The 14,006-nt window shown below is 32.5% G+C and overlaps 1 protein-coding gene across 3 annotated transcripts in view; it reads left to right on the top strand.

The window, feature by feature from the left end:
• LOC126885939 (uncharacterized) overlaps nucleotides 1–14,006 on the top strand; it is a 313,786-nt gene that overhangs the window by 259,760 nt on the left and 40,020 nt on the right. For all 3 annotated transcript variants that reach the window (XM_050652762.1, XM_050652760.1, XM_050652761.1), the window contains one exon: nucleotides 4,254–4,468. In XM_050652762.1, the coding sequence (XP_050508719.1) occupies nucleotides 4,254–4,468 (215 nt within the window). The remainder of the gene's footprint in view (nucleotides 1–4,253; nucleotides 4,469–14,006) is intronic.

Raw genomic sequence — 14,006 nt, 5'->3', positions numbered from 1 at the left:
CTCATCAAGTACATTATGTTAACTCATAAATTGTAATAATTATTAAGGTCTAAATATACAGGGTGTAACAAAAATACAGGTCATAAATTTAATCACATATTCTGGGACCAAAAATAGTTCGATTGAACCTAACTTACCTTAGTACAAATGTGCACATAAAAAAACTTACAGCCCTTTGAAGTTACAAAAAGAAAATCGATTTTTTTTAATATATCGAAAACTATTAGAGATTTTTTATTGAAAATGGACATGTGGTATTTTTATGGCAGTAGTATCTTAAAAAAAATTATAGTGAAATTTGGACACCCCATAAAATTTTATGGGGGTTTTGTTCCTTTAAACCCCACCAAACTTTTGTATACGTTCCAATTTAATTATTATTGTAGTACCATTAGTTAAACACAATGTTTTAAAAACTTTTTTGCCTCTCATTACTTTTTCGAAAAATCAGTTTATATCGAGATATTTTGAATATTTGTCAAATCCACCACATATTTGAGTACGGTTAAGTACGATTACGGAGACTTGGTAATAATATGAACATTTATTTACGATTTACATTTTTAGGTATATTTTGAAGCATATTAAAAAAGAAGCCACATCTCGATAAAAGAGGCCTTATAAAAAAATACAAAGAGGCAAAAAAGTTTTAAAAATACTGTGTTTAACTAATGGTAGCGCAGTAATAGTTTAATTGGAATATACACAAACATTTGGGGGGTTTAAAGGAACAAAACCCCCATAAAATTTTTATGTAAACATATTAAAAAAGAAGCTGCAACTCGATAAAAACTGCCTTATCGAAAAAATACTAGGAGGCAAAAAAGTTTTAAAACCATTTATTGCAACTAATGGTACCACAAAAATAATTTAATTGGAACGTTCACAAAATTTTGGGGGGGGTTTAAGGGAACAAAACACCCATAAAATGTTTATGGGGTGCACAAATTTCACTATAATTTTTCTTTAAGATGTTCCTGCTATAAGAATACCACATGTCCATTTTCAATAAAACATCTCTAATAGTTTTCGATATATTCGAAAAAATCGATTTTCATTTTGTAACTTCAAAGGGCTGTAACTTTTTTTATGTGCATATTTGTACTAAGGTAAGTTAGGTTCATTTGAACTACTTTTAGTCCCAGAATATGTGACTTAATTTATGACCTGTATTTTTGTTACACCCTGTAGAATAAATTAAGAAATAATATTAATAGAAATATTAAGCTTGTTTTTTTGCTGCAGTTCGGTACCTAAGACGCGATGCTTTAATTCTGCGCTAAGTTGTTGTCTTTCTTCCCGGAAACTGTTACATAATTCTTGCAGTTTTCGCATCTTCGAACAGATTCTCTTCTAATCTCTCCAAAAGCATACGATCTTCATGAGCGGTAGATATTTTTGGTCTTCCAGAACCTTGCTTTCTTTCGAGAGTTTCTTGTTCTCCCCATCTTTTATTAATATTAAAAACTGTTCCTCTGCTTACATTAAAATGGTTCGCTACCGCAGATAGTGACCAACCATCTTCTAATTTCGTTACAATTCTTGCTTTTAGTTCTTAGTAGGAGCCATTTTTTGAGGTTGAACCAATGAACTGTCAACACTGATGGAATCGCTATGAAACGAATTTAATGGCGCCAGGATGAGATAGAAGATAATCAGGTAAAGGAGGGAAAATAATCGCCATCTTTCGTAAACAGTACGTTGTAGTTGTAGCAAATTTTACCTGAAAATTCTCTGTCTCTCTCATGTCTCTCTAGAACCAGTAGAACCTCTCTCTTGTATGTTGGCGCCAATCTCGCTTCACTGTTGGAATGGGACGGGGCCATTCCATCAGTGTTGACAGTTCGTTGGGTTGAACAGAATAAGTTATCTGACAAATTTTAAGATTTGGCAGTGACAGTGACAGTATGTAAATAATAAGTATTTATCCTTCAAAATACACTGCTCAATTTTCTACAAAATATGCTTTAAGAGTCGTATCAGTTTTTTTTTGGAACCAGCTGTACAATGACAATCTCGCTACGTTAAATCAACATAGCTGGAGTCACCGCATTTCAGCTCAATGCAGGACGGTTGAACAGCGACACGCGGTCGCTCGTTCCTCGCTACTACCTCCCACTGCGATAACGGTCATGGCAAGACTCCACGTCACTACTGTGGCGTCCGCCTAGGCATAGTCCCACCTCACATACGGTGCATCTTTTGCCCATCGAGCTTATTGCTAGTTCAACTCGCTAGTAACAGCTGTCGAGCCATGGCTAGTTCAACACGCTACCCACTACTGCTTTCTCATTCTCTTAGCTCGCTTTAAATATGCTCTCGATGCCCTCTCCTTCGGTTTCCCCCAGCGGTGCTAGCGCCAACGCTGACACTCCTCCGGTCGTCTCTGGCAGAGCAGCTCATCGCTTGGCGTTGGCATCATATCCTTACAAATAGTTGCGGAAATATGAGGAGCCATTAAAAATAAATAAACCGTCTTTATTGATCATAATATAAGCATTATATTCTTAAATACAAACAAGGACAAGTTATTTGTCCTTGGCTTATTCTTTGGTGTTAACATCGCATAAGTAATTTTTAGGGAGAACTTGACTTACACCGTTTGACTTCTGAAGCATCCATATATCACAAAAAGATTACCATCTAGGGTTGTGCGTCTGTTCATCAATTTTTTAGTGGAATAATCGTTAAATAAACAATCAAAACGTCAAACTTAGTTTTTGCTCATAACTTAAAAACTTGTTTAGAGAGAGATTTGACGTCAATAGACAACTTTTTCAGAAAAAAAAGATACAGAAAATGAGATTAGAAAATGAGCTAAATTAAAATCTGTTAATAAACAAAAAAGTTATTGCAAAACGAACGACAAAATCGCTGTTTTTGAATATTGTTAAAAACTATTTCATTATTTATTAAAATTTATTCAAGTGTACTTGAACTTGAGGGTATTATAGTGTTTGAATGGTATGCAAAAATGGGGCAAAGCTGTTGGATAGTTTTTGCAAAATTTAATTTATTTATAAATTTTTTTAAAAAACTGGCTAATTTCTAAGGCTGTTTCAAATAATTTGTTTTGAATGGATCTCAATAATTCGGGACTCGAATTTTTTAGGAAAAAGTGAAAAATAACATACGCCATTTCCACAAAAATTAAAATTTATAATATGTAATCCCTATAAGACTTTCTTTTTTACTTTAGCATAAGTAATGACCTCAAACATTTTGACCGGTTTAGAATGCATATTTTTAAAAAAATATATGATTTAAGAAAATCAGAATTTTTCAAAATTTCGTAGATTTCATTTTTTTACACTTTTTTCTTATTTTTGTAGCAGAAAAAATAACCGAAATACAAACCTTTAAAGCGTAAATTTTACTGCGAGAACCGTGTAACCGGGACCATTTAACTTTTATCTTAAAATATATAAGGAATATAAACAATTAAATTTAAGACGATTTTTATAGCCCTTGAAATTACCTTTCAAATGGTTTTTACATGAACCTGATATCATAAAATTTAACGGAGTTATTCTAAAAATAAAACAACATTTTTTTGGAAAAAAATTTGAGAGCATAAATTTTGATGGTATCAACTTCTTCTGAAGTGCATTTGATAGGTATTTCTGAGTACTTTGACAAATGTTTAGTAAGTGTGTGTTATAAATGCGTCTTTTCTCGTTTTTTAAGCTTGAATACTTAGATTTGAGTACTCACAGAAAAAAATATATACCTACATTCAATTACCTATAACTCATTTTAAATTAATAATAAACGGTTTTTCAAGTAAGGAATTTATTCAATTTTTTATTAGCTTCAATTTGTATAACAATATCCCTTTTATAAAAACTTACTGATTGTAGTTTATGAAAAACCGCTTTAAAAGGTGCATTTTTTTCACGAAAAATTAAAATCTTTTGCTTAGAATTTGTCCCTCTGTCGATTTATGGGCTCATTTTTAATAAAATAATTTTCACCCCTGAGAAAGGGTGGCATCCACCCCCAGGGTAAAAGCGCGGGTTGGCACCATGTCACTTTTGTTTCTAGAGGTATCATCTAACTACTCACCAATTTTCATGAAATCTGAGGTAATAGTTGATTTTCACTTACATACAGCGTACTATTTACAAAAGTTTATGTTTATGTAATATAAGAAGCACTAAGAGCATTTAATTTTTAAGAATGTGTGTTTTCATCTCTTTTATTCATCTTCAATTTTTTCTCTATATTTAAAATAATGTCTTTTTTTTTTCTAGATAAATTAATGAAGTTTTCTATAGTGCTAAAGCCACCTAGTGGGCCGTTAGTAGGTAATAAACTTACTGTGAAAGTAATAGCAAATATCGCCAACATTTTGCGACAATTTCGCACTCTCAGGTATTTAGAACAAAGTCCATTACTTAACTATATCTTGGAACCAGAAAGATTATCTACGTTAATGCCAATACACGGCAGAATCACGAGAAAAGAGGTAAGAGATGTTCAACTTTTGCTTATACAGGGTGTCCCCGAAAATAGTGCGTTCCTTAAAGGTATAGGTAGCACGCACAATGTAGAGCAAAAAAATCTTATAACATTTTTTTCTAACTTCAGCCGTTTGACCAAAAAACGAAAATATATTTTGATATTCAAATTGAAATCTGGCAACTACGTGCAACACAAAAATCTAAAGGTAGGCAGTCACAACTACAAAATAGTAGGCTTGTAAAACAGTTATATCTGGTATAGTCCGTCCGCTATAACTTTTCCCATGCGGTACGATTCATTTTCAATCAAATTAAGTCAAAACATAAATTGAAACGAACGTCGATGTGTATATACATTTTGTATACTGTATACTATCGTACACATCGGCGTACGTTTCACTTTCTGTTTTGACTTAATTTGATTGAAAATGAATCGTACCGCATGGGAAAAGTTATAGCGGACGCACTATAGTAAAGTAATAAATAATGTAAATATCAACGAAACCGATATTCATTTCGGCACGCGTCTAGTGTTTACATTTTTTCACCCCGTCCGTGGTCGTCGCCTCAACATCAAACAGAACAAGAATTTGATTTGTTTGATGTTATTGACATTGGATATTTCGCTTAATTGGTTAGTTTTATTCTGTACCAAAATAACGAGTATTTCCTAATAACGAGGAATCGGTAGGTATTTGGGGTATTGGACAAATAGTATATCCGTTACTTTGTAAAGGGTAAAGGGTGCAATATTTTATGAATTACCCAGAACACCAAAGGCCTATAAATCTCTTGCAAAATGTTTTGCCGGTACTTCTTGAAGACGTGCCTTTGTAAACACGACGTGAAATGTGGTTTCTTCACGACGGAGCCCCAGCACATTTTACCAGATCTGTGAAAAATCTTCTGGATACCACTTATCCTCGTCGTTGGATTGGTAGGAATGGACTCATGCTGTGGCCACCACGTAGTCCTGAATTCAATGTACTGGGTTTTTAATTTTTGGGAACATCTGAAATCGTTAGTGTATGATAACCGACATCAAATTCAACAGAAGCACTTACGGGAACGAATTTGTGATGCTGCAGAAACTATCTGACATTATTTTAGTTAACTATGGACTAACAACTGGATTCGTCGTATCGATGCATGTGTTCGAGCAGGTGGAGCTCATTTTGAACATTTATTATAAAAATTATTGTCAAATTTTTAGTTCACAAGTAAACAAATTACTGATAGTCCGAGCATAGTGTAAAAAAACTAAATTAGAATTATTAAATTAATGGTATCTGTTGTATTTAATTTCCACTGTAAACTACGTAATTCAGTTAAAGCCCTTGCCATTTAACACCATTAATACTTAATAAATATATAATACTATAATAGTTCAGTTAAAAGATCAATTAAATATTTACAATAAGAAAGTTTCTTATTGTAAATAATTGACATTTTATCAATTCGTTTAAAATTATTCCATATTTCAATACATTTCAGAAAAACATTACAAACAATTTTTTTTGTTACATTAATTGCATTTTAGGAATTAAACCATAGTTAAAGTAAACGTAATAATGTATGTAGAACTTCGAGTCTTAATCCAAAACCTCAATTAATTCAGATAATAGCAAATGCCCCATTATTAAAGCAAGAAATAATTATTTTGCGTGCACCTAGGTACATTCTCGATGTCAACCACCTATCATGTAAATAAACAAGGGGTTCGATAATGTTAACACTCCAAAGTCACAAACGAGTTCTTGTAGGACGTTGCCAGATTATTTAATATTTTGAAATTAAAAATTCACTTATATGGGGAACAATGTAATTTTTTTTTTGGGAAACGGTTTACTTTAGAAAAAAATGTTATAGGACTTTTTTAGGCATACCTTAAAGGAGTGCAATATTTTCGGGGACACCCTGTATACATATTGAGCAAATATTCAATTTATTAACCACATTATAGTGCTTTGCACTGATTACTTTGGTAGGGTCGCCACACTTGCACATACGATGACCTCTATATATTATATGAGGACATCAGAAACGGAGTTTGGATATCGTTACGACTCAAAGCAGACTATGGGCCTCTATGCAGATCTCAAAAGGGCGATCCGTACGTAAGAGGATGGCGATTGCCTCTGAAACGGAATGATATATCAACTGTCTTTCATTTTCTTCTAGTTTTAGTCCTATCTGAGTACAAGGAATCAAGATTCGATGGAATTTTACGTAGATAAATTGACAGGTTGTGGAATGCAATCTTAGATTCTCCCTAGTCTGCTTTATTCATCGTTCGTTTGCCTTGCAAATTTTAGCTGGTGGGAACTCACGTTGTCACCATAATCTTGGTTCCAACGATAGAAGTTTTAGATTTTCAGATCTAAGACTTCTCATTGTTTTAAATAGATGTCGCTACGCGCAGATACGTTATACGTTTGCTCTGATTGGGTATTCCAATGACATGTCAAAAATTATCCAATATGGCGGCTGTGGTTAAAGAATGTGTTGTTGCCATTTTTATTTATGGTTATAGTTGCTAAGTTGTGTTTTAAAAGTTGTGAGAACAGAGACAAAAGTGAGTTTATAGTTGTACTGACTTTTTAAGTAGTTGTTATATATGTTACAGTTCAAGTTGATTCTCAGTTAGAGTTGACTCCAACTAGTTGGAGTCAACTCCAACTGAAACGAGCAGTAAGAGTTGATTTTAAAAATTTAAATCAACTTTTACTAGTTGGAGTTGACTCTTCCTGGATCGATTCAGTAAATGTTGATTATACGAGAATCTCAAGTGCATTTTTGATGAGTGTGCGTTTCTTTGTTTTGACCGTTTCAACTACTTATTAGTATAGCCTGTAACGTCGCCCGCGTTAGGTAAATTATTCTGATTCGATATTTTGCACAAACTTACTCAAAGAAATACATCCGTATAACAATCCTTATAACAAATATATTATAACAAATACACAGGGTGTCACGCGGTACCGCGGTCGAAAAATTGTTTAACCAATTTTTGTTGGTTTTTACAAAAATAATTTTTATCTACTCTATCTCATATTATGTAAAGCAGCGGTTCTCAATCTGTGGTACATGTACCACTGGTGGTACATATCATTATTTGCGGTCCTGCCAAAGACAAACCATTTTCATTTCCAATAATGACACGAGCCGTCTCACCGTGCCTCGGAGAGCACGTTAAGCCGTCGGTCCCCCTGGGCTAGTGTACATCGACACTAGTTGCTTGAAACAGGGTTAAAGATGTAATTGGCGCCGGAACTGTCCGAAAAGCAAAAATGCCATACGATATTATATATTATGAAAGTCAGAAACTAAAAAAAAAAATCAAAAATTAAAGCTATCTCTATAAGATCCTGAAGAAATTTTTGTCATTATTTCATTAATAAGATATTATTTTTAATTATCAACAATGAGTGCTAAGCGTGTATTGAGGCGGCCGTCAATGTGAGTGCGAGTGAGATTCACCATTGGACGGCCGGAATGGTGCATCTCTTTATCACTCACCATTGACGGCCGCCTAATACGCACTTAGCGCTCATTGTTAATAATTAAAGATAAAGCTTAGTAATAAAATACAGTCCTCTCTCTCTATAACGATATGCAAGGGACCGGGAATTTTCATCGTTATAAGGAGAGATCGTTATACAGAGAGAGAGAGAGAGAAAGAAAAAAAATCGTTATTGTAATAGTAATCATACTGTACTAAATAACTTGTGTTAATTTTCTCTACTGCCCGAGTTATCGATAACTTTTCTTTAACCGAGAGTACTCTACGCTTTTTCGAAAACATCTTGACTGTTCACAGACCGAGATACAACCGAAATTGAAACTTAGAAGTCGTCAATAGACAATAGAGGACAGCATTTGTGTGAAAACAGTTAAGGCACACCGCCCGAACGATAAAAGCGTGTATTGTACCCTCGGAGATCCGTGGAAAAAATTTACACCCAAAATAACAAAATTTAGTTTGGCAACACTGTGCGAAAGTTGATAGTAACATATCCTTTTTAAGATAAGCACAACTGTAATTTAGTCCAAACAAATTAATATATTTTTTTTGCCAACAAAAATGAGATTTTTCAACCAAATAATGTTTCAAATATGATGAGCAAAATAATTTTTAATTGCGTTCTGCTAATGGGCTTGCTTTTTGTTGTCATTAAAGTAAACAAAAACTAAATTTTACTCATTAAATCATTATTGTCCGGTTATCGTCTTAATTATTTTAACTGTAATATCCGTCGAGTAATTCTGAATGATTAATAGGTTGTTAAAACATTTTATCTGTAGCGGCTTCTGGAATATCTTAAAAATATCTAATTTCATTGATAAAATGCACATATCCCACCGATCTTCGCTTCGACCATAATCAACTTTCTGCATATCGGATTGAAATTTGAACCACCAAATTTTTGCTAAATTGGAGCCACAAAATGAATCACTCACTAATCACTTTTTATCAAGTTACACCTACGCAACAGCTTTTTCAGTTATTCCCTGTGTTTCAATTAAGTGTTATCTTTAAATCTTAAAATTCTCATGGTTTAGTTATCTTAGTTATTGCCAAACGCAAATGGTTATCAGTTGTTTCTTGAAAAGTGAGGTCATCGAATATTGAAAAGTTATCGTTATAAAGAGAGAACGATATCGGTATAGAGAAAGAATTATTAATACATTGTCCTTATGACGAACCAAACAGTGTTTAGTATTTTGATCGTTATAGAGGAATTATCGTTATATAGGGAATCGTTATAAAGAGAGACTACTGTAGTGACAAAAATTTCTGCTGGATCTTGTAGAGGGGGCTATAAACTTTGATTTGGTCACTTTCTGATTTTCATAATAATGGATTTTAACCGAGTTATTAAGCCCTGAAAATGGCTATTTTCGCATTTTTCAAATTTTAAATCGCGTATAACTCGACAACAATCAATTTTAGAGAAAAATCACAAAATACCTTTTTTTGCTTAGACTAACCCAAATGATCTAAAAAAAAATTGTTCGAAGTGAAAGAATTATTTTTGTGAATTTGTCTAAAAAAAATTGTTTAAACAATTTATCGATCAAGGTACTGCCTGGCACCCAGTAGATTTGTTATAAGGACCTCTTTTTGAGTAAGTTTGTGCAAAAAATTCGAATCGGAGTAATTTACCTAACGGGGGCGACGATACAGCCTAGACTAATTTGAACATATTCAGTAACATTTAATTCCTAGAATCGGCTGTTTGTGCGAATCAGAATCAACTTTTACTAAACGGCATTGGGAAGAGTATACTTTTCCTAGTTGGAGTCTACTTTTACTAGTAAATGTTGAATATAAATCTTCATTTTATATTTATAATCAACTTTTACTGAAACCAGCCGTTAGAGTCGACTCCAACTAGTTGGACTCAACTTCAACTGGATAATCAACTTGAACTGTAACATATATATTTTTGGACTTACTAATGTAGAAAAAAAAAGAATATGTATGTATAGGCTATTGATTATGTTCAAAATAAGAGAGCTAAAAGAACTACAACGTTAACGGGATTTTATTGTCTCATATAGTCAATGCACCTCTAAATTTGAAAAAACCGCGCAGTTCTACCATTTAAATAGGTGCGTTTTTGAGAAATGGGTGAATTAGTCCCTAGGCACAGGGTGAATTAGAGTGACTGCTGCTATGCACTTTTGGTACAAAGAAAATTGTATACAGGAAAATTGTTCCAGGTTGAATTTACTATCGAAATATTACATTTTAAAGTCAGAAATATTTTTATTTACAAAAATATATTCAAAAGAAAAGCAAAAAAACAACACGAAAGAAAGCAATTTTGTTTTTTGCCCCATAACTTTTTTCCACGGCGGAGACGATAAGGCAGGACATGTTGGTAAAGGGGATTAACATTGATATGACCCAAGATAGAATTGTGTAGAGAAATGCAATTAGGGAAGCCGACCCCGCATAGGGATAAGGCAAAGAGAATGATGATGATGATGATGATGAAATTTTTTCCACGGGGATATAGGTATAGACATTGCTTCAGAAAAAAATAACTACATTCTTTCTCTTTAAAATGACGTTTAGTAGAAGTCTCTAGGATTTATATTTTCCGAAATAGGATTTTTCGAAATTCGCCGCTCACAGCATTTTTGGGCCATTTTCCCCATTATTTCGCAAACATTGTTCTGTAACTTTTTTTACGCATTTCTAGGTATATATACTCAATGGTAAAATTAGAAAGAGGAGTCAATTACCTTTAAAATGGTCTATTGTATAAGGTTGCTTGACTATTTTGAAGCAAGTTCTGCTTTTTCAAGGTTTTAGACTTTTAATGATTTTTGATATTTTTTATGATTATTTTTTAAATTTCTCATTATGACTTTTTTTCTTGTACATTTAGGGATATACATTGTATAATAGAAAACAGCATATTTTCTTTACTTTAAAATGGTGTATTCCAAAAAAAATCTAGGACTATTTTTAAACAAGATCTTTTTCTTCTTCTTCAGTGCCTTATCCGCTCGGGATGTTGGCGATCATCAAGGCTATCATTGTTTTGTTGACTGCTCTGCGAAACAGCTCCGCGGAGGTTATCCCAAACCATTGTCGGAGGTTTTTCAACCACGAGATACGACGACGTCCCGGTCCTCTCCTGCCAAATACTTTGCCCTGCATGACGAGTTGAAGAACTCGATATTTTTCTTCGTTCCTCATCACGTGACCAAGGTACTCAAGCTTACGTTGTTTTACTAAATTAAGCACTTCTTTTTCTTTTGTCGTGCGCTGTAGGACCTCAATGTTGGTTACATGATCCACATAAGATATTTTTAGTATCCTCCTGTAGATCCACATCTCGAAGGCTTCAATCCGCTTTTCAGTGGCTTGCGTCAGTGTCCAGGCTTTAACTCCATACAGTAGCACCGGAAGAACGTAGCACCTCACTATCCGCATCTTTGTTCCGAAACTGAGATCACTGCAGCACAGCAAGGATTTCAGCTTGATAAATGTAGACCGTGCCATTTCAATTCTGGATCTAATCTCTTGAACGTGGTCCCATTGTGAGTTGAGGGTAGTTCCAAGGTAAGTGAATCTGTCGACTCTCTGGATCTCTTCGCTATCTGCCATTAGTGCCCCGGGATCTAAATTTACACGGCTGACAACCATGAACAAGATATCCGTAGGATATCCAAGAGTATCCGTAATTTGAAAAAATTTAAAAATTTTTTATTTTTTTTTCATTTAGAAGAACATAACTGCATATTATAATATAATTTTTAATTCCAAATAATTTTTCTTAATAACACTTTTCGATGTTGTGAAATATAAAGGGTACTTTACTGCTGAGCAAATCCATATTTTTTAACATACCTCGTACACTATTAATACAATTTTATATCTGAGGATTGCATTTTAGGTTTCAGACTAGGCAGAGCATTTTATAAGGAATAACTTTTTTCATAAAATGAATACTAAAAAAGTTTTCCATATGGTTCCAACTATTGCATGTGTTGTATGTCACACTTTGAAAAAGCATATCTTGTTTAAAAGTAGTCCTAGAATTTTTTACAGTACACCATTTTAAAGTAAAGAAAATGAGCTTTCCTTTTTATTATACAATGTATATACCCAAATATACAATAAAAAAAGTTATAATGAGAAATTTAAAAATAATCGTAAAATATATCAAAAATCATTCAAAGTATAAAATTTTGAAAAACCATATCTTGCTTAAATATATAGCTACGGCCTTCTACGATAAAACATTTTAAAGGTTTTTTTTTTTTTTTTTTGAGTGAATTTGATGGCCTTGGCCGAGCCAATTAGCCAGACATTTTGTTATTTTAAAAACAAACAAATTTGATTTTTCAATCAGAGGAATTTTTTCTGTATTTCTAACTCTAAATACATAACAAACTAACATTATTATCTACAATTATTATCTAAATAATACTCTGTTTTGGTTGTTCATTTTTTTTTGATAATTTTTATTTTTTTTTTTTTATTTTTTTTTGCATTTTTTTATATTGTTAATTTGTTTTTTTTATTAATTTTTTTTTATTGTTATTTTTTATAAATTGTTTTTTTTTACTACGCTAAGACGTAAACCCGATTCATCCTCGCGGAGGTTTACATCTTCTTAGTTTTTTTTTGCATTTTTTATTTTTTTTGTTTTTTTTTTTGCATTTATTATTTTTTTTTTTTGTTTTTTTTCTTTTCTTTTTCTCTTTTTTTTTTGTTCTTTTCTTTTTTCAATTATAATATACAATAATTACTTAAATCTACAGGATTTAAAACAAAATAACAACAAAACAAACATGTTTGTTTTGTTTTAACAAACATGCCTGCTTTGTTTTAACAAAATTTCTTAAATACAGGGTAAATTTTATTGCTACAATCTATATTTACAATTTTTGATATGTTCGTAAATTGTTTTTAATATATTAATCTCTTCAGAAAAAATCAAATTGTTCAGGTAGACGGGAAGTGGAATTTTTAATATATTAAGATTATCATAAAATTTGTTTATATTTACTGATTGATGTGAACATTCGAGGAGAATATGTAGTAGATTACCTTCTTTTCCACACTCACAGTTAGGTGACTCTGTGAGACCCAGACTGTACATATGAAGGGGGGTAAGAGCATGATTACATCTCAATCTATTTATAACTCTTATGAAATGGCGATTTGATACAGAATGAAACCATCTTTTAATGGGAATTTCAGGTCGCATTTGTTTGTAATTACTACCAGTTCTCGTGTTTCGATAATACCTTTGCCAATTTTCTTTTTGGTGACGTCTACTAATAATATCAATATCCGAAATGGGTAGTAAGTTCATGGGAAGTTCTTCGCCTATTTCTAGGGCGGATTTGGCTAGCCTGTCTACTATTTCGTTACCCCTAATGCCTGCGTGTCCCTTTATCCATGATATAATGATGTTTTTTCCTAAATTTGCAATTTTATTATAAAGAGTCATAATTTCCAGTTTTATATGATTGAGTTGTTGGTACTTATGTACGTTAGTTAGTCTATCAACGACACTCTTACTGTCTGTAAATATTATGCAGCTATAGGGTTCGTTACTAAATATGTGTCTTAAAGCAAAAAGTATCGCTATCATTTCAGCGGTGTATATCGATGATTCACAAGGCAATTTGAATAATTTTTTAAATCCACTTTGAATATTGATTATTGCACATCCTACTTTGTTTTGTACTTTGGATCCATCTGTATAGTAAAACTGATAATGTGGCCATTTATGAAGTATAAATGATTGAAAAACGGCTGGATTTAAATTAATATCCATAAAAAAAGTATTAATTTGTTTTGAGAAAATTTCTTCTAATACATGGGAATACATAGGTGAAACTTGATTTTCATAAGTATAGAAAGTACTTCGGTATTGAGATATTTTCAAGTAACTATCTACAAGAAGGGGACATTTTTTCTTTGTCCAATATTTATGAGTTAGATCTAAAATTGATAACTTATGTATATCCTGCAGATAGTTTGTATTTTTTCCTATAGCTCTAGTAATA

This window comes from Diabrotica virgifera, chromosome 6, assembly GCF_917563875.1.
Source record: "Diabrotica virgifera virgifera chromosome 6, PGI_DIABVI_V3a".
Classification (NCBI taxonomy): domain Eukaryota; kingdom Metazoa; phylum Arthropoda; class Insecta; order Coleoptera; family Chrysomelidae; genus Diabrotica; species Diabrotica virgifera.
The sequence above is the reverse complement of the archived record's forward strand: the minus strand, read 5'-3'. Positions and strand labels throughout refer to the sequence as shown.